General features: G+C 51.1%; 1 protein-coding gene across 1 annotated transcript in view; it reads right to left on the bottom strand.

Moving 5' to 3' along the window:
* ASB2 (ankyrin repeat and SOCS box containing 2) overlaps positions 1-21,088 on the bottom strand; it is a 43,591-nt gene extending 22,503 nt beyond the window's left edge. The window contains exons 1-3 of the mRNA XM_007987675.3: positions 20,952-21,088; positions 8,300-8,578; positions 608-712 (exon numbers count right to left, since the gene is read on the bottom strand). Coding sequence (XP_007985866.3) covers positions 608-712; positions 8,300-8,505 — 311 coding nt within the window. The 5' untranslated portion in view covers positions 8,506-8,578; positions 20,952-21,088. The remainder of the gene's footprint in view (positions 1-607; positions 713-8,299; positions 8,579-20,951) is intronic.
* Positions 21,089-21,708: the final 620 nt, after the last annotated feature.

Here is a 21,708-nt window from a genome sequence, read left to right on the forward strand (position 1 = left end):
AGGGGAGGGAGGCAGAATTATTTTCTAAGGAACCCATTAGCCCTGCCCCCTGGTGCCAGGCAAACAGAACCCCTGCAGCTTAGATTAGTTCTGGATTTTTGCACCTGGCACTTCACAAACAAGGACAACAAAACAAAACGAAGGCTGTGGGTGTGGGCATTTTGGATGGACCCAGAGTGATGGCATGGAGGAAAGTGAGACTGGGACAAACAGAAGGGTGCAGCCAACTCATCAAGTTCAACTCCAAGCTCTTCTGGGCCTCTGGGGTGCTAAGGCCATCTCCCCAATTTCCCTCGTGCTGGGTCCCCAGTTTCAGAGCCCCAGGGGGCTCCTCCAGCTCTCAGGTCCCGTGCTGGGGGCATCTGAGGGAGGATCACCAGCATGCCTGGCTGGCAGTTCCTTGAGGACCAAAGTCTGTGGCCACCAAGCCCAGCTCAGCAGGAGAAGCGGGGCCCCAAGGGGACGCCCTAGAAGGGGCTTGCCTGGCAGGTGCCTCCATAGTGCCCTCTGCTCTCCTGGGGGCTGGGGGCCTGCTTCCCACCCTCCCTGCCATCCCAATTAGGGGAGTGAACTTGGATGGTCCTGGGGCCAGACAGGAGTCACTTACGCCAGCTGGGAGGTCTGGAACAAGCTGCTGCTGTATTTCTGCATGACCCCTTGGAACAAGCCCATCGGGGCCCGGGCCGGCGAGCTCTCAGGAGGTGCAGTGGACCTGCAGGGTGCAGAGCAGGAGTGAAAGAGGGAAAAGTACTCTGCATAGGAGAAGCGGGTCATGGCTTCAGGCAGGAACGAGGATGGAGGGAGAGCTGGGGAGAGACTGACTGACAGACAGACACAGGGCTCTGAACCAAAGCAGATGGCTGGGTCCTCTCTGTGTGCTGGACACAGCTGCTGTGTCTCCGGATTATTTTTGGCCCTTGGAGGAAGCCCTGGGAGATTTAAATGACCATATAAGACAACAATGAGGTTAACCTCACCCCACCCCCTCGTCCCCCTCCCCAGCCAACCACGAGAGAGGCAGATAAGAAGCAAGGTGACATTCTTCACCCAGGAGGATGTGAGCCACGGACGGCAGGTCGGCAGGTCCCCAGATGAAAGGGGCTCAGGCTCACCGCTGGCCAGGCAGATCCCTGCAGGGCTGGATGAGAGATTCATGGGGAAGCAGAGGATAGGGGAGCAAAGCTGAGAAACCAAGCTGTGCCTGTGGCCCCCACGCCCACCTGCCGGCCCCTCATTAGGGGATCTTGTCCCAGGGGTGGGAGCAGATACTATAGTAACCTCTGTAGTGTTACTATAGGATGCACGAGGAAGGGTGTCAGAATCAGGGCTGCAGCCAGGCAGACACAGGTTCACATCCAGGCTCTGGCACTCCTTGACCGTGTGACATGGGACAGGTTGACCTTCTCTGTGCCTTAGTCCCCCCATCTGCAAGGTGGCATGAAAAGAGCCTGTGCTCGATGGCCAGTGAGGCCTGAGTGAGCGAATTGTGTGAGGAGCTTAGTGGAGTGTAAGGCACAGAGGGTGTTCCACACGTGCTAACTATTCATTTTATCATGCTTTTGCCTCTATGGCCTCAGTTTTCCCACCCCACCAGGCTCCTGTGAGAGTGGAAGAGCCGGAAGGAGGTGGGATGGCCACTCCACAAATCTGAGTTGGCCTGAGGTTGTCGTGAAAACAGGGTATGTGGCCCCTACTGACCCCACCCCCAGTAGGTCAGGCCTGGCGCTCTCAACACCCTAGTGGCCCTGGCCTTTCACCACACTCTTCTAGGGGGGACTGGGGGGGACTCTACTACTGGTGACTCACAGTCTGCAGGGCATGGGGTAATTATTACCCTGAGAAGCACCCACACTCTTTATGGTCGGGCCAGAGCCTACAGATTCTGTGGGTACCCCCGCAAGGCCAGGGTCTGGTAGAGAGGAGCAAGGGTAGTGGGAGGAGGGGAACCTGCTCACTCCTCTGCTTCACCCTCTCAGGGCTGGCTGCAGGCCTGGCTGCCTTCCTCATCCTTGCCGCCGTCACTCCCTCCCACCTTCCTTCTCCCGTCCCCTGCTCCTGGCCTTCTACTGACCCACATTGGGGCACATGCCCTCATTTATCCGCATCCATCGACCGTAGATGGGGGTGCCTTTTACAGATGAAGACACGGAGGCTGTGAGAGGGGACGTAACTGCGCAGGGTCACCTGCAGTGGGGCAGCAAGTGGAGCAGAGGTTCAGACTGCCACTGTCTGCCCAGCTCCTGATGACACCCTGTCCTCTGAAGGCCTGGCCTCTTCCTGCCTTTTCATCCTTTCTCTAGCTCTCCGACCTCCACACTGACTGGCCCTGCGACTTTGAACAAGCCCCATCCCCTCTCTGTGCCTCAGTTTCCTTATTTGCAAAATGGAGAAGTGGGACCAGGACCAGACTGGGGATGTCCTCACTGCTTCTGTAGCTGTGGAGAGACTCAGTGTCCAACAGATCCCAGAGCCAGGGCCCCTCCTTAGCCCTAACTGCTGCTTTGTTCAGTGCCCTCTGCATTAGTGCCTGGTCCTGAGGAGAGAGAGCCAGGCAGGTGGAGGCAGCCTGGGGCCAGGCTCACCTCGGTTGTCTCCAGCCCTATTGTCTTGATGAGGCCCTGGGCTTCCACCTCCCAGTATCCTTGGGTCGCGGCCACCCTCATGCTTAGTGCATGCATGGCCTCTGATTACCTGCCATTGTTAGAATGCTTTTAGCAGGATAATAAAGCACTGGGAAAAAGCCCACTGCACTGTCCTAAACGAGGACCTGTCTCTGCATAGTAATAGCAGCAGCAGTGGTGGCCGGGATGTTGAGGCTGATGGACGTGGAGGGAGATGGTGATGATGACAATTTCTGACAACCGTGCAGGGCAAATGTTCACGAAGGCATGCTGAGCCTCTCCTCATTTCCATCCTCCTGCCACCATTGATGGAAGCAGTGGGTGTGCTGTTCCCATTTTGCAGATGAGGAAACAGACAAACTGAGTTGCATTCAACAAAGATTTCCCAGCTCTGGCTCCGTCCCAGAGCCCAGCTCTGTGTAGCGATGCAGCTCATTAAGATATATCTTTCTGTGGATCCTGAGGATGTTTGGAAGCCAGCAGGGAGGGAGACAAGGCCACACACAGCCATAGAGTCACGGAGGACAGGGTGAGATCAAGGCAGAAGGGCTCATTCTGGGAGCACTGAGATTGGGGTGCGTCCACTGGCTTTGGAGCTGGTGACTGGGCAAGGCGACTGCTCAGAGTTACTGAGCCGTGAGTCTCAGGGCTGGTTGGGGAGCCAGGGCCCCTGGCTGGGTTTCATGCGCTTGCCAATCAAGGTTGGAGGCCCCATTTCGCCTCGGGCCCCAAGCAGGGGAATTACCAACAGAGCAAAACTCCTGGGCTGAGTCATCAGAGGCGAGAGGAGCCTGGCCTCGGCAGGATGTGGGTACAGGTCATGCCCTGGAAGAGCCCCAGGTAGGGCCTCTGTCCTTTGCGTGTCACTGGGCAGGTTCTGGGGAGAGTGTGTCACCATCACCTGACCCTGGAGTCCAGCTTGTCATGAATTCAGGCACAGTCAGGCTCAGTGAGAGCAGAGAATGGACTGGGAGGACAGTGCTCCTAGTCGCTTGGTGAGTCAACGGATGGCTGCTCTGTCTGAGTTAGTAAGAAGCCCAGGTCAGCCCCAGGGAGGCAGCGATTGGGCTGGACCTGGCTGAATGCAGGGGCAAGTAGGCACCTTAATAGAGGAGGAAGCTAACAAAATCGAGATTCCACCTCACACCCGCCACTGTGCCATGAGTCTACCCCATGCCCACCCCATGTCACGAGTCCACCCCACGCCCGCCACTGTGCCATGAGTCCACCCCACACCCGCCACTGTGCCATGAGAGTCCACCCCATGCCCGCCACTGTGCGAGGCCCTCTGTTCTCTCACCAGAGCCTCACGGCAACCCACATCAAGCCCAGATGTCAAGAGTATTAGCACACAGGCACTTGATACATTTAAATAAATAAAACAAAACAAACAAAAGTCTTTGAAGGATTAAAACCCCATATGGCAATCTTGGTATTGTGTGTTTGTGGACCAAGATCTCATACTCCTGGAGAGCCAGTCCCCTGCCCTCTTAGGTAGAGAGAAGGGCTCATAGCATGTAACTAACCCCCACCCTGGTTCCTGCACGGTCTCTGGAATCGGCCTCCCATTCATGAGGTTTCTGTTTCTCCCTCACCCACCAGCCAGTCCATCCTTTCTGGGCTGACCAGAGAAGAATCACATGTGGAGGAAAACATGAATTCCAAGCTGCTGTGACTCTGCCTTCCTATCCATAGCTGCGATTCATTGAGCGCTTGTTATAACAGGCACATTGCGCCAAGCATCTCATTTAATTCCCCAGTCACTTGGTGAAGGAGATGTAATTGACTTCCTTTGCAAATTAGGGAACTGGGGCTCAAAGAGGCTTGCTTCCTGTAGTCTGCTTGACGAACTCCTATTCATCCTGCAAAGCCTACTTCCCTGACTAAGTGAATTGACCTTTTGTAGTGTCCCTCTGTAACTCAGCAAGCTGTGCTCTCCCTGCTGTGTCATCAGGTAGTTCTGGGCCTTCACCCTCAGTAGACTGTGATCTTAGGAAGAGCAGGGCCCAGCCCTGATTCACAACTTGGCATATCATAAGTGCACAGTAAGTGTGGGTGGCTTGATTTGAATTGTTTGGAGCTGTGCACACATCAGCCTCAGCCAGTTCCTGCTTCATGTTTTCCTCATTTGTCTTCTCAGAAATGTATCTTAAATAAAATGCAGAAGTTTAAAGATTATGAAGACCCAGCTTCCTGGACTCATTCTGACTGGTCCATTCATGGAAACCTTGGGCTCTGTACTTCATGGGTTCGAGGACCCCACTTCTCCATGGAACAGGAAGCTAGGTCTGTCTCTTTGGGCTCCCTTAGGGGACCAAAGCTTGGCAAATGATCCTCATTTGATTCTCATCAAAATCTGTCCCTTACATTGAGGTGGGACAGAAGCAAATTGGGAAATGGTTTTCAACAGAATTCTGTTTTCTTCGGGGTACTGATCTGACTTTCATTTCTAAGATCCCAAAGACTCAGTGGACTCCATTTTGGTCACAATATAATAATGACCAATTACATTGCCAGAGCATTTTATTGGTTTCAAAGGTATTTATTTGTTTAAAAACGTTTATTAGGTAGCTACAATGATCCAGGCTCTAAGCTGGGCTCTGGAGATTAAAAAATAAACAAATAAATAAACAATATCAGCTCAGCTCTCTGTCCCCAAGGAGGTCACAGTCTAGTTGGGAACACTCTCAGGAGGGCGTCCCAGGAAGACCCGAGAAGCTTGTCTGTGAGGCAGAGGCCGTCATGAGGTTGGTGCTGGAGCACTCCGACAGGGCCAGGGAGGTCCATACCAGCTGCAAGATGTGGGAAGCTCCAACACCCGCCTCATCGTATTTGCTTTTCGCAGGAATACTGCAAGGGAAGCACAGCACATTTTCGCTGTTGCTATTGTAGAGATGAGGCCACTGGGGCTCAGATAGGGCTAGCAACTCACCTAAAGTTACACAGCCAGTGATAGAGGAAGAATTTGAATCTCTAGACCTACTTCTCTTTCCACTCTGCTGCCTTTTCATCTATTCCTTTACTCACCCATTCACTCGTTCACAGATAGCCATGTGGTGCCTGCCACAGGTCAGACACAGCACTTCACTGGAAGCATAGGTTAATGGCAGAAGCAGACAAATAAATAAGAATTGTAAGTCAAGGTCAAGGCCACAAGGAAACAACCATGAGAGCAAGTAAGAGGTGAAAAACCAGTTGGCCTGGGACAGTGGTCAGGGCAGGACTGGCTGAGGTGACGCTTAATCTCAGACCCAAAGATGAGAAGAAGCTGCCATGTGGATTGCCTGGGGACAAGGGTGATATCCTGTTGCTAAACTTGCTGTGGATTTATTTGGACAGATAAAAGTGAACAAGGACTGTCTCGGGTCCTGCACCCACTGTAATGCGTGTCTGGGTGTGACAGCACAAGTGCGTGTGTGCTGTGTGAATTTGGGGACCCTGGGCCTCTGTGAGTAGGAGACGGACGTAATGAGGTCAAAACCTCACCTCAAGATGGGGTAGGGGAAGGAAACAGAGGCCTTCACAGCATCAGCAGAGCCTGGCGAAGTGTCTGAACTTCAGAGCGGGTCAGATTTTGGTTCCATGCCTGGCCCTGCTGTGGGCATGTTTTGTCGTCTGTAAAATGAACACAGAAGCATCCACTTTGGGTGGCTTTTGTAAATATTAACTGAATAAATGTGTGGCAGGCACATGGAAGGTGCTCAATGTGCATTTGGGGGGAGGAGAATTGCATTAAACATTCTATCTAAGGGCTTTTTCTTCCCAGCAGGACCCAAGCCCAGCCTCCTGCCAGAAGCGAAGGTGCAGAACCGAACCTAGGAGGTTTCAGGTCACTCCTAGAGTAAGAAAATGCAGGTTGACCCTCCTCTGCTATATTGCTTGTGGGGCTGGACCTCAGATGAGGGCTGCTTGACGTGGGAGAAGTGGTCTCAGTTCTCCAGGAGAGCTTTTTCCGCAGGAAGTTGAATAAATGTTCATGACCCAGTGTGGGCCTCCATTTCCTTACCCACCAGATGAAGGCAGAGTCAGGGTCTGGAGGCCGAGGGCCCACTTTGTTCTAATGTTTCCAAGCATCCCTGGGACTCCTGAGGGGGCTCCTATGCTGGGGAGAAGGCTGCAGACACCTGGGGGGACGTGCTGGCTTCATGCAGCAGGCCGTCTTCAGAGGGAGGACGCCCTATCTTTATCTGACCCCCTCCTGAGAAAGAGGAACTTGTGGTCTGTCTTTGGCTGAACCAGCCAGAACAGGAACCAGGGCCACCTTGAGCACGAGCCAAGATGAACCCAGTCCTTGGCTTCAGGTTTCTGTTTTTCAGATTGGGTTTCAGAATGGAACGCCCTCGGGGGCAGCTTAGTAACCTGGAGTCTTTGTACTCTTTCCAGCTGCCTGCCTTCCCTTTTAAAAGGGGCTCCTCAGCTCTGGGCCTCCGCCCAGCCAGCCTGACAGAGATGGTCCAGCCTTGGTAAAGGCAAAGTCACTTAGGGGACAGGGCTGAGATGCACCATCACCCACCTTCATCCCCTGTCAACTGTGACTGCGCATCGGAAAAAGTCTGTTTATTGTTGTTGTTATTTGAGAAGGAAGCTGAGGTTTTGAGAGGTTAAGTGACTTGCCTGAGGTCACGCAGGGAGCTAGCTGGTTGCTGTACACAATGAGATTTGTGGCCCATCAACACAATTGTCACAGCAATTCCCATGCCCTGCCATTCATGCCCAAACACAGTTGACCTTGGCTGGGGGTGGTGGGGAGCAAAAGCAATTTTATGGCTTATATAGGTCTTTTCCAAATGCATTTTAAGATCAGTTACCACTCTGCTTCATCATCTCTCTAGCTCCCACCTCCTACAAAGAAGGTGTCTTCTAGATCTGCACCGTCTGATAAGGTAGTCACTGGCCACATGTGGCTGGGGAGCGCTTGAAATGTGGTGGGTCTGAATCAAGATGCGCTGTGAGTGTAAAATACATGCTGGATTTCAAAGACTTGTTGGACAAAAAGAAATGGTAACAATCTCATTCATAATTTTATATTGATGGAAATACAAATATCTTGGTGGAAATGGTGATATTTCAGATGTGAAATATCAATGAAAATTAATTTCACCTGTTTTTCTCTACTTTTTAACTGTGACTATTGGAACCTTTAAAATTGCATCCATGCATTGCAGTTGTGGCTGGTGTCATATTTGCATGGCGTGCTTTAGAGAGTCCTGTGACTGAGAGGATGAGGTGGTGCTGAGAAGGGGGAGCCAGAAGAAGGAGACGGGATGGCCTTGTGGGCAGACATCCCTTGCTCACCAGACATGTTTTTCAAGGGAGGCTGCATTGCAAGATAGGGAGCCAGGCAGCTCCGATCTCTGCAGCATTATCTACTGGCTGTGTGATCTTGGGCCTGTTTTTCAGCCCTGAGCTTCAGTTTCCTCTTCTAAACGGGTCTATAACCCAGAGCCCGCTGAGAGGGTCCTTAAGTGGATGAAAGGAGGCAGAGTGTGTATAGCACCCACTGCAGTACCTGGCACAGCCAGAGCTCAGTAAGTTCAGATAACAAATGTAAATCAGAAAGGTGCAAAAGGCAACCTAGAGACCAGGATACCTTGGTTTTGGATTAACAGCATTCGGGATCTGCAGTCTGTGGATGTCCTGGATGGCCCCACTCCCCTCATCAGCCTCGCCTTGCTCACCTGGTCCATGGGTAGAAATGGGCAGGTTGGCGGTTGGCACATGCAGACACGGTGGCCTCAGCAGTGGTTGGGCCCCTTGTCTTGTCCGCTAGGCTCTGCTCGATGGCCATCTGCACCAGTTCCTCCTCGCTCAGGCTGCTGTACAGGCTGTACTCCTCCTGCCCAATGGTACACTGGCTGCCCCGAGTGCTGATCTGCGTGGCCATCCTCCTCCACCTCTCACCCTGGCCTCCAGAACAGACACCCAGTGGGGAGGAGGGAACAGCAAATCAGAAAACCCTGTGAGGAAACCAAAACCATCCTGGTCATGAACAGTTTTGCAGGATAGCTATGTTTACCCACAGGGAAGGGTGTGCATTTCACTGACAATAACACATTCATTTTAAAATTCATTCATTTGGTCACATGACCCACCCAACCACTTATCCATCTATATATCCATCCATCCGCTCATCTCTTCATTTACCCACCAGCACATCTCACCATCCACCCATTTATTCATCCTCCCATACATCCATCTACCCACAAACCTATATATTATCTACCTTCCCATCCATCCACCCCTCTATCCATATATTCAACTATCCAACCACCCATTCAACTGCCCTCCATCTATCCTCCTACCCATCCATCTCTCTACTCATCTGACCATTTATCTGTCATTCTCTCATCATCACTACTCATCATTCATCCGTCCATTCATCTTTCTATCCATCCAACCATCCATCCAACTGTCCTCCCATCCCTCCATTATCCTGTCTATCCACCCAGCCATCCATTTATTCATGCATCATCACATCCACCCACCATACATTCATCTAGCCAATCATCCACTCATCCATTGTTTATTTTTCCATTCCAGATAACCTATCTATCCATGTATTTATGCATACATTAACTAAAAGGTCACTTGTCGAGCACCCACTCTGTGTCAGGCACTCTTCTAAGCACTGAGGATACAACGATGATTCCAACAGACAAAAATCCTTGCCCTCATGGAGCTTACACAGGATTGCATACCAGTTACCAAGAACACAGATCCTGGCATTTCTCCATTTCTTTTCACTGTGGCCAGCCTGAGAATACCAGAGATGAATCAGACACAGACCCATTACTTGAAATCACACGATCTAGTTAAAATCAGTCATTAAAATAATGTTCCATGTTAATTCCAGTGACTCTTTTCTTAAAAATGCCTCAAAGAGTAATGGACTCCAGTCGGGTGCCAACTGCTCTAAGAAAATGAAGTGGAATCAACTAAGCTTGATTTTCATTCTGGCTGGCTGACTCACACTGTGTGGGTCAATGGTTCTTGGTCCTGGCTGAACGTTGAATCACATGGCCCTCTAAAAAATACCCTGAATACCAGTGCATTACTTTGATTTGTTCAGCAAATATTCACTCCCTTTCCCTAAAGGCAGATCTTTCCCCACCCTTCCCTATTGATATGGACCTCAAGTCTGCATGATTTGCCCTGGCCTATGAGTGCTGATGGACACATGTCAAAGAGACGCATGACAAGTGTGTGCACTGGGGTTTGCTCTTGCTCCTCTGCCATCACCAAGAGAAGAGCTTCCCACTGGAGCTTGCTGCCCCTCAGCCTCGGCCCCAGAGAGAACCCACCCAGGCACCTGAGCCCAACCTCCTCAGAGGAGCCGTCTCCTTCTTCAAGGCCCAGGGAAAGTGCCCTCTTCTGGGAAGCCTACCCAGATCCTTCTGGGAAGAGGAACTTCTCCTGAGCTGTGGTCAGTAGTTCATGGGTGGACTTGACCCTGCATCCTCTTTCTAAGGCCAGCACCTTATGTGAGGAGGTCAAAGTTCACTGCATGGCTGGCCAAACAGCTCCATTTTCATAGGGTGTGGCAGATCCTGCAGATGGTCCTCCCCAATGGCCATTTCCCCCATCTTCCCTGATAGCAGAACCTGACTTTGTCTAGGCAACAGGGTGCCCTGTCCCATGGATGAGTCATGACTGCTTCAAGCCAGGTGGGACAATCTCACCGCCTCAGCCAGTGATTAGTCCAGGGGTGGGAATATAGCCTAGTTTTATCCAAAGAGTTATAACAGAAAGTCTGCTGGGGTGCTGCTACAGAAGACTTTCCTTTCTAATAAAAGAGAGAGTAGTGAACAAAATGACTCCTTGCCCCAACCTCTGCTTTGTGCTTGGAGGACTTGATGCCTGGAGTGGCAGCAGCCATCTCAAGACCATGAGGGGGACAGTGAATGACAGGTTGATACAATAAGTTTAGCATAATGAGTAATAGTTTTTCTGGATCCCTCATTATGTTGCAGAAGTGCTGAACGAATGCTGGTTCTGCCCACCCTAGCCTCCTTGTTAGGTACTGAAGATCCTTGTGGTTTAGCCAATGTTAGTTGGGTTTTCTCTTATAGACAGTTAAAATCATCTTAACAGATGGCTCTCAGGCCTGGCTGAGAGTCTTGAAAACGTATCAAGGCCCTGGTTCAGCCCCGTATCAATGAACTCAAAGCCTCAGGGCTGGGACCCAGGCACTGCAATGGTAGAGGCTTCTCTGGTGATGTTAGTGTGTGGCCAGGGTTGAGAACCACCGCTCAATGAGATTAATATGTCAGGTGGCCACTCTGTGGTCCACACTAAGGGAGGGAAAGGGTCATGACCTCACAATCATTTTATGCCTGATACTTGGAGCACTGTTATTTACAGCAGCAGCAGCAGCAGTTTTACTTATTGTCAAAGGAGCCCAGGACAGGGAACTGAGGGACTTGGGTTTCTGTCCCAAGTCAGCCGTGAGCACCTCTCTTCCTCTCTTGCGTCCTCATTTTTTCCATCTGTTAAATGGCAGGGTAGAGTAGAGCCTGTCCTCTGGCACTCTGGTACTGGCAGGAGGTACCTGTGCAGCTGGGTGGAGCCCATCTCCAGCTGACCCAGGTCTGTCTTCCCACCCCTTCGCTGCATCCGTGTGGCTGGGGTCCCTGCCAGGTCTGAGTTGGCCTAGGTCTGCCTTCAGAAGGGCGGGGAATGGGTTTTGCCCAGTGAGGTATGACACCCTCCTCTTCTCTAGAGCTGGTTTGGCTTGACATAGCCCACCGCCTGGTGCAAGGTAGGGGCTCAGTGCACATGGTGCTAAACTAGCAGGAAGTTCTGGCGCCCAGGACCTGGCCTGGCATCCTGGTGTCACCATCTAAAGGTGTCTGCTCAAAGCCAGGGCACAAGGGGGAAGAGCACTGCACTAAGAGTCATAGGCTGAGCTATAATCGCCATGCTAACGCCAAAGTTCTTTGTGACCTCGGCTAAGTCCCTGTCCCACTCTGGGCCTCAGTTTTCTCATTGCAAAAGGAGGATTTGGCGCTGGAAGGTTTCCGCAGATTTTTCGGTTCTGAAGAGTCTGCCACTCCGCAAGATGTTTGGTTTGGCTCTGTGCTATTAAACCTCAAACTCTCTGTCCCTGGGGATCCCCTATGGCCATGTCAATGAAAACACCTTAGCATTGGCCAAGGGGGAACAGAAAACCGGGGAGAGTGGAGGGATCTCGAATCTGGAGGTCAGGATCCCTAAGTCTACTTTCAGTTCTGCAACTTACTAGCTGTATGACCTGAGGCAAGTCACTTCCCCTTTTCTGGGCCTCAGTTCCTTTATCAATAAAAATGGGAACGAGACGAGCTTCTTCGCTATGCTATAGAAGCATATGTGAGCTAAGATATGTAGGCGGCTTGTAAGGGGTAACATGATTTTTTAATGAGGACCCCTCATCATCTCCAGGCAGCTGCTGGCCCTGCAGCCTGGTGTGGGCCAGAGACTCATAGACAGCACACGGCTGCAGTGGCCCTTCCCTGACCACGTGGCTTCCTGGAGGCGAAGGCAGCCAGGTAATGGTCACCCAGAATCACCAATCTCGCAGCTCATTCCAGACTCACCAGGCCCTTCCCAAGCCTCTCCCATGGGTTGACACCACTCAGAGACTTTACATTGGCCAATTATCCATGTCATTACCCTCACACAGTCCTGGAAAGTAGGAAGCTTTTTCACTGAATTAATTCCTCTACAGCCCCTCTCCTTCCAAAAGGACCTTGATGCTCCTACGTTATTGGTCCCATTTTACAGATGAGGCAGGTAAAGTTTAGAGGGGGAGGGGTTTATAGGAGGACAGACGGTTAGAAAGCTGGGATTCAAAGCCTAATCTTCCAACCTCAAATCCAATGCTCCTTCTGGCAATTCTAGGAACACTGACCCAAGCAACTGGTACACACATGGGTTTGGAGCAGACCCGCCCTCATCCAGCTGCAGCCAGCTATCCTCCCAGCTGCCCAGCACCCCCTGGCCTATATCTGTGCCCTGGGCACCACACCAGCCTCTTTGCCTGCTGCATGGAAGGTACATGCAGAAGGAGGAGAAGGTCTACTCCTTGGACTACCTGCTATGGGTCTGTCTCCCTAGAAACTCCAGAAACTTCTGAGGAGCAGGACTATGTCACACTCGTAACCCCAGGACCTAACCCAAGGCTGGGAACACAATAGATATTTAATAAATGCTAGATGGACAGGTGAATGAATGACAGGACCACAACAGTGCTCAAACCCTTGGAAGCACAGCTGTTATGGAGTTTACTTGAGAGAGGGGCCTCTGCCTTTGAGGAGGCAAATTTCCCACCCCATTGTGGACCCACATACATCTCTTGCTTTTCCCATGGAGGTCCCCAGCCTTCAGTGGTTCTTGGGTAAGTTACCCATCTTTAGTTGCCTCACGCATAAAGTGGAGATAATAGCAAGTGTTATTATGGGGTTGGTGGTGGAGTCAAAAGGGCTCACATGTGTACAGGCTCAGCTGTGGGTCTGGCTGTAAGTGTGCAATGGGTCTGGCTGTCAGTAAGTGTGCAATGGGTCTGGCTGTTAGTAAGTGTGCAATGGGTCTGGCTGTCAGTAAGTGTGCAATGCATGGGCTGCTTCAGGACAGGAAACTCCCCGTCCCTGAACTGATGCAATCGTAGGCTGGTGACAACTGTCAGGGATGCTATGGTGGCATCTGCTGGGGGACAGGTGGTGCTGCTCAGCCCTAGCGTGAGGGGGAGGTTGTGAAGCAGTGTGTGGAGCCAGCTTGACTCAGTTCACACCCCAGCTTTGCTGGCTGTTAGCCGGGAGAGCCTCCGGAATAGTAGTTTCTCCATCTGTAAAATGGACATAGTCGGAGCACCTATTTCTTGGGAGAGGGCAATGATTTGGGTGATGCTTTGCCCCTCTTTGGACCTCAGTTTCCCCTTGTCAGGAAGATGCTGCCCAGCTTGATTTCTGAGGCCTCTGCCTGGGGGTTGGGCGGCCTTCTGGTCCTAAGTCTTGGAGGGAGGCCAGCAGCCTCAAGGGACACTCTGGAAGGCCAATTGGAATCAAAAATAGCCCTTTCCCAAGGAAAGCAGGAGTCTAATAGGCCTTGCCCAGCCAAGCCAGGGGCCTGCAGAGGGAGGGGCTAGTCCAAGGCCAGTGCGGAGCAGGGGAGGCCTGGCCCCCCAGGGCCTTCAAGAGTGCCCCTTCTGCCCTCTTTGCAGCACCCCAAACATTGGTTCTTGAGGAGCCCCACCTTTCCCCAGGTGACAACTGTAAAGTGGCTGTGACAGGGTTACTTAGGTTAATCCACGTAAATTACTTGGGTAAATCCACTCAGAGCAGTGCCTGCTTCATTCAGAGCCGGTGCTCTTCTAAGTTGGGCCTTAGTCTCCACATCTGTGAAATGGGAAAAGAGGCACGGACCCTGGCAGGGCTATAGTGAGGATCAAAATCACATTTGAAAAGTGGTCCTTTTCTTCTTAATACCTTCCCCTCTCTACCAACCCAGGTTTGCAGGCAGCCAGGGTCTGCCCAGGAACTGGCAGTGGATGGGGTGGGTCTGTGCAGTTGTTTGAGGGGCTGGGGTGGAAGGTGGTCACTCTCCAGATGTCTTAGCAGAAAACTGGGGCTAGAGGAGGCACAGCTGGTAGGGTGGGGCTAAGAAGGAGGCTGGCAGCCATCCTCCACCACACCAAGCTCCACCAGAGGCTTGGGTCATGCCAGGGGCTTGGGTCAGGCGTGTGAGGCTGCACAAACCACTTGGCATCCTTGGCTGTGTTTGTGGATGGAGCTACTCGTCAGCCTACCCTGCCCTGAAGGTGCCCTTCCAGAAACACCTCGAGCATCTCCTCTACCAGGAAACCTCCCTGATGGCTGAGAGTCCTCTGCTGCCTCCAAAGGCCCCCTTCACATTCTACCGCTTGGACTGCCTGCTATGGGCCTGTCTCTCTAGAAAGTCCAGAAACTTCTGAGGAGCAGGACTATGTTGCACTCATATTGTAACCCCAGGAACTAACCCAAAGCCAGGTACACAATAGGTATTGAATAAATGCTAGACAGACAGGTGAATGAACCATAGGATCATGACAGTGTTTCAAACCCTTGGAAGCACAGCTGTCATGGAGAAGTTTACTGCACAGTGGTAGACGGTGGCATGGCCCCAGTGCCCCACTGTTTATACTCAGCCCTAGCTCTGCCACCTCCTGGTCATGTGATGGGGAGCAGGTAACTCGGTGCCCCGCTTTACTCATCTATAAAAGGAAGATAGGCCGGGCGCGGTGGCTCAAGCCTGTAATCCCAGCACTTAGGGAGGCCGAGACGGGTGGATCACGAGGTCAGGAGATCAAGACCATCCTGGCTAACACGGTGAAACCCCGTCTCTACTAAAAATACAAAAAACTAGCCGGGCGAGGTGGCGGGCGCCTGTAGTCCCAGCTACTCCGGAGGCTGAGGCAGGAGAATGGCGTAAACCCGGAAGGCGGAGCTTGCAGTGAGCTGAGATCCGGCCACTGCACTCCAGCCCGGGCTACAGAGCAAGACTCCGTCTCAAAAAAAAAAAAAAAAAAAAAAAAAAAAAAGGAAGATAATAATGGCATCCGGCCTATGGAGGTGTTGTCAGGCGAAATGAGGTGACGAGGATAAATGTGGAGCACCTGGCAGGCACACAGTCGGTGGCCCCTAGAAATCTGCTCGTGTTATTCCACAGGTCCCAAGAGGCTGCGATTCTCTGCCATGACCCCAGAAAGTGAGTGAGACAGCCTAAACCTGTTCCTGCTGGGAGGATGCTACCTGAAACTCGTGCCCAGCTGGCGGTTCTCTAGGAGGCTCCATCCAAGGGATTGGGATTCCCACAAGCTCTCTTCCATTTAACAAGACTGAGAGTGAAAGTGAAAATGAGTCCCGAGCCCAGCCTTCACGTGACAGCTGTGGTCCAAAGCTGCTGCTGTGACTGTCAGCTCCCCAGGCTGTGCGCAGAGCCTGCTGAGTGGCCCCAAGGGTCAATCATGGGGCTGGAGCCTGGGGAGGAAGGGGAGCTCCACGCCCTGCCCCGAAGCCAGCCTGGGTGGCGGATGGATTCTGCCCACTCCTTTCAAATTCTCCACTCTCCAGGAAGCCTCCTGTCCCCCTGCCCTCTCTGCTCACATCATCTGCTGCCCTAGACTTTGGAAACTTGAATTTCTGCACGAGGTGACGGCCAACAAATGACAAGAGTGGCCATTTCGTGAGCACTTAATTCATTTAACAGTGCTGGGCACAGAGCAAGTGCTGCGTGAGTATTTTGGTCAGGGTTCACTTGTACCTTTTAGGTTTAGCTCTTATGCAAAGCCTGCAGTTCGGATCCACGTGTCAACCTCAGGTTACTACATCCAACTGCAGCAGGTATGGGGAGAATCGGAACCACAACACCTTCCCTTGCAGTGAATTTCTTTCTCAGCTTTGTTTTTAGTTTGAACCACATAATAAATCTATGATAAGGGTATTCTTGTTCCTATTCTATAGCTGAGGAAACTGAGGCACGCTGAGGGAGAAAGTGACAAGGAAGAGACTAGAGGCTACATCTGATTTTACACCAAGTTTTCATACCACACAACGAATAGCAACCTCTGGATGTTTTTCAAGATTTGAGTGAAGTCCAGAATTAAACTGAAGACTCTGTGTGTGTGTGTGTGTGTGTGTGTATTCATATTCAAAAAGACTACATACATGCTACATGTATTATATGTATTATAATATACACATAATAATTTATTATATATTAATATAATATATAATATAGAATTATATTAATATATAACATATAATTATATATAATAATATATAAGTATATATAATATTAATATATAATCATATAATATATATTTAATATAATCATATTATATTTAATATAATCATATATTATATATTATAATATATGTGATATAATTTATATATAATTATATATAATTATTAATATATAATCATATAATATATAATTAATATAATCATATATTATATAATAAAATACATGTAATATACACACTCTCTGTAAATGTACTCCAAAAGCTTCAGGGTCTCCCAAGTGTCACATGACCCTTAGCTGAGACAATCCTAAAACTTGGCTGCTTGGGCTAGCCTGGGGACACATGAGGAGTCAGGAATTAGCTGGGCTGTTACTTGGCACCCAGGGCACTCGACCTCCTTCCTTGCAATGCTCTCTCCTTCTGCCGAAACTGATCTTTCTGATCTGCCTTTCTTCCCAGGATCCAGAGTGGTCCTAGGAAACCCAAGGAAATGCTTCCAGCTGGGGGCCTCGGGGGTGTAAGACATTGTTCTCTCCCCTTCTCGGGTCCCATTGTTTTAAAACCTAATCAATAAAAATTAAGCTGGTGCCTGTGGGTCCTTGTCCTGTTTCCATCCAAGCCACTTTCACAGGTTGCCTCATTTTACTTTTTCAGTACCAGGGAGAAGACTGGTCTTCCCATGGTGCAGATGAGGAGACTAAGGCCTGGAATGTATGTGGTACAGAGGTTGAGACCACGCCAGCCTGCCCCGTCTTCATCAGGCCCTCTGACACAATATTAAGGGCCATGGCAAGGAGTCAGTTCCTCTGTGAGCCTAAACCTCATCCCCGTGGAGGTTTCCTCTCTGCTCTGGCTAAGAAATGGTCTGACCTTGGTAAGGAAGGGGGAATGGAATCCCAGCCACCTTGCCCTTGACCCCCGTGAGTGGCCAAGTCATAGCCAGGGTGGGCCTTTGGCTCTAGGGGCAGTGCTCTCAAGCCTCCGGCTGCTCTGGCGCCTGGTGTCTAGGGCCTCACAGCGGCTAAGAGTTTGAGCCTTTGCTCGGACCCACACCATCAGCTAAGGAAAGCACCCACAAAGGCCAAGCTTCCAGTTTACCCCCTGGCCACCACCACCACTGGCTCTGTCATCTCAGACCCTTTGATGCTGATTTCAAGCTCCCGGCTCTCGAGTCAGGGCCTTGTGGCTTCCAAGGCTGGTCTGGGGCTGCTGGAGGGAACTCAAGAGGTGCGCTCAGGGCTGCAGGCCCAGCTGACTCCACAAGACAAGGCTCTTCTCCCTTCTGTATGGAGTGGGGGTTTAACTGCCCCTACATTACCCCATAGGAGGTGACAACCAGGGATTTGAACCTGTCCAAAGCTGGCTCTGCTCCCACGCCAGCAGACACTCTGTGCCCATTGTATAGAGGAGGAGACTGAGGCTCCATCTGAAATGGAGCGCCTCTTGCTGACCCAAATCTGGGTGAATCTCTCCCGAATAGTCTAAGACCCTAACGAAAAGCCTTGGTAGTTTATTTACTTACTGACGTACATTGACGATGCCACTACAAAAAGAAAGCAAGAATGACGGTGAGAGGAAGAGAGGGAAGAAGGAAGAACTCAGGAGAAACCTCCTATTTTTATGCAGAAAGTGCCCTGTTGCAATGATGAGCATCCATTCTGCCCAGGCCCAAATGCCCACTACCTGCGGCAGTGCCAACACCACCAGCTAAGAAAAGCACCCACAAAGGCCAAGCTTCCAGTTTACTTCTTTGGGTCCCTGAGCTATTGAGTCTCCAGGCCCACGGGTCACCTTCTTCTCCACCTCCTGAGTGAAGGGCCCTTCTGCTGCCTCCTGGCCCTGCCAGAGGCTGGCCCCTCCCCGCATCTGTGTGGCTCAGACACTCACAGCTCAGGACGCAGGACTGCAGGTCCCTGACCCATATTCTGCCTGGGCTCTACAAATGCCAGGCTCTGTCATCTGTGCCAGTGACTGGAGGTGGGGGTGACAGGGGTGGATGGGGCTGGTCAGTCCACCTCTGAGCCTCCCCAGCACCCCAGTCTTAGTGCAGCCCACCTAGCCCTGTTCTGTCCCTTGGGTACCCAAAGACGGTGAACCCTCACCTTGGTTCCTTAGTGGCACAACACATAGGGGTTCTGGTGGCTCTAACTCCAGGCAGCAGACCGGGAAGGCTCAGGCAGGGCAGGGGGAATCCTCCATAGCCCCCTCCTCACCTGCAGGGCTGGCTGGAAATCTTTTAAGCTAGATCTTATCCAAATTGGCGAGGTGCTTTTTCCTTTTTTTATCCTCTCTCCTCTGAGTTCCCCTGACTCCGCCTTTATTTAAATCTTTCTCTTCTCTTGTTTCTGGTTTCCTCTCTCCTTTTTTACTCCTCTATGTCCCATTCTTTTAAAAAACAGGCAGTTTAGGAATCAATTTACTTTTATTTCAGCACCACCTCCCCAAGACATTCCTCTCAACCACAAAGCTCTTAATAACTTCATTTATATTCCTGGGCATTAATTATTCCAAAAGATGGTGCTAAGGAAAGAGAACCACAGACACAAGCCACTCCTGCAACAGCCGCCTCCTGTGGGCAGACTGACCCTCTGCAGCGCAGAAATGGAAGGACAGTGGGCGGACCCAGAGATATTTTTGTGCCTCCTTTGGGAAGACTCTTTGGATCTAGCCTGTCCACAATATACGGGCACCTTATGATGCCTTGACTGTGCCAGAGACATTTCCCCTGGGTGCACGATGGTCCTGTTTACCACTGCCACAGCACCTCGAGAGGCCACAGGACACTGTGGCTTTGAATGTGGACCTTGCAGACCAAGAGGTCAGATTCCTGACTCCAACACTTGCGGCCGTCCAGCTTTAACCAAGACATTTAAGCTCTCATAACCTGTTTCCAGACCTGAAAATGGGAGTAACAATCACCTGTAACTCATGGTGGCCTTGACAGAGGTCAATGAGAGAAACCTGCACACATGCTGGGGTTAGTGTTCAACGAATGCTTGCTGGTATGGCCTGTTTTGTCACTGTAAGGTCACCGTGGGTGGATTATACAGCGTCCCCCAACCCTACCACCACAAGGCACTCATGACGCGGCCTGTTTGTGCAAGAACAGATGATGCAAACTACCATGGCGCCCAGTGGAGCCACTGCCAGATTCTTCTGGGGACACTGTGCAGCACATGGGCCTGCCATCAGCTGTCAGGACCTGTCCAACTATTTTGGAAGTGCCTCCAGCATCTGCTACTGGCTGCCTCATGGTGCTTCTGCCCAGGCAGAGTTCAGAGCTGTGGCGGGGGAGCGGCCCCAGCTGGATCTGTCTGTGCCCCTCGGAGCCCCCTCAAGCCCTCACCTCACAAAACAAGCTTATCTTTAGAAGAGCACTCCTGTCCTGTGCAGGGGCTCAGCTTCTGCCCTGCTTCAGGCCCTCCTCATTTACCTGCCCTCCCTGAGTCACCAGCCTCCTTGCCTCCTCATTCCAGTTCACACCCCTGGCTTCCCAAAGAGCCACCGAAGTCAAATCTCACATCCCTCAAGGGAAATGGAACACTGAAATGAAAATGATTCTCCACCTAGAGGCACCAGAAACCAAGTAATATTTCTGGGCCTCCAATTCTGGGGCCTGAGATGTGAACACACGGGTGGCAGTGCAGGTGCCTGGCTATGTCCCGTCATATCCCGGATGCTCAATGTGTGTGGCTATGTATGTGTTGTCCTCTGCTCAAAAGCTCTCAGGAAGTGTTCCAACTTCTTGCTTGGCCTGGAAGCATCTGCCTCTCCCTCTGGCCTCCCCTTCCAGCCTCACCCCCATTTTTCACGTGCAGGACCCTTTGCCAGAGCCACATTTCACTTTCTACCATCGCCCCAGGTTCCTTGACTTCCCTGCCTTTGCCCAAGCTGCTCCTCCAACTAGAGGTCTCTGGTTCCACCCTGAGGCATCCCACCTATCCTTTCAAAGGCCATGGCCTCCTTAAATGCATCATGCATATACGTGTGCACACACACGCACGGTATTCTTGCGTCCTTGCATTCCACAGCTTTGTTAGATCTCACATAAATAACATTCCTCCATTTCCTCTCCTAACCCCAAACAGTTGAAAGCAGAGCCCATGGCATCTTGGTTGCTATGGTCTCCCACAATACCGTGCATGCCTAGGCACTCTGCAACAGTTACATTAAATTAACTCCCACTCATGAAAACCTCTATCTGTGCGCCTGACCTGAAAGCATTTCTGAAAGTCATTTGTCTGACAGATATTGCCCAAGACCTACGGACCCAACAATAGCATCATTGATAACTCCTTTTGCATTTCCATTTTTAGAAGTGCACAGCAGAGAGATATTCTGAGCAAGAGTCCTCCAGAAGAATGGGTAAGTACGTGCAAATTGCTGAGCCTCTGTTCATTGCATCCAAAATGAAAGTCACCAGCATGCTGTATAACTCAAGAAAATACGAGAGAGAGGGAAAAGCAACATCGCAGTTTGACTACAAGAGGTTTCCAGTAAGTACTGCAGCTGAAAATCCCAGCCAGCCAAACAATCTTTTGCAAGATCTATATAAGAAAGTTGAAAGCATGCATTACCTGTTAGGCTCTGAAACAAGGGTACAATTCAGGGGTAATACAAAGGATTTTCTTGAGAGTGTCTGAATTCAGAACATGCTCCCCGAGTTTTCCTTCTGCCCTGGCCCCAAGCTTCTGGCTGCTCTGCCAGGCAGTTCTGAAACGCTCTCCTTTGAAGCAGGGAGTTTATTTTGGGGCCACCGCATGACCAACGTTGACAAGCCAAACTATAAGATGTTATGCATCTCAGATTTCCTGTTTGGAGGTTGCACCGAGGAAGCTGCGATCCTGCCTTCCGTTCCTCTGGGTGCATTGAATACAGACTCTCACTTCAGAGAGGATCCCAGAGCTTTGGCCCTCACGTGATGTCATCATTTGTGATCCTTGACATGGAGGCCATATATGGGTATGTTTCTGGAACTACCCAGGAGGGAGCCAAACAGGAGAGAGATGCAGTGGGTCAGAGACGGAGGCAGGGGAAGAGGATGAGGAGACACAGAGTTGGGAGACAAAGAGTGAGGAGCAGGGGAGGAGGAAGAAAGGGGAAGAGAAGAAAAGGCAACAAAGGAGGGAAGGCAAGACAGCAGGAAGGAAGAGGATGGAGTGAAAGAGGAGGGAAGTAGGGGAGAGAGGAGATGAAGGAGTTGATGTAAAAGGGCTTTGGAGAAATCAAGGTTCGGTGCTGGACCTGTGGCAGCATTTGGGGATACCAGGTGTCTGGCTGCTGGATACTGTGGGGTGGGGCTGGGGATACAAAGGGCCAAGGTACAAATGAGCC

This window comes from Chlorocebus sabaeus, chromosome 24 (genome assembly GCF_047675955.1).
Source record: "Chlorocebus sabaeus isolate Y175 chromosome 24, mChlSab1.0.hap1, whole genome shotgun sequence".
NCBI lineage: Eukaryota > Metazoa > Chordata > Mammalia > Primates > Cercopithecidae > Chlorocebus > Chlorocebus sabaeus.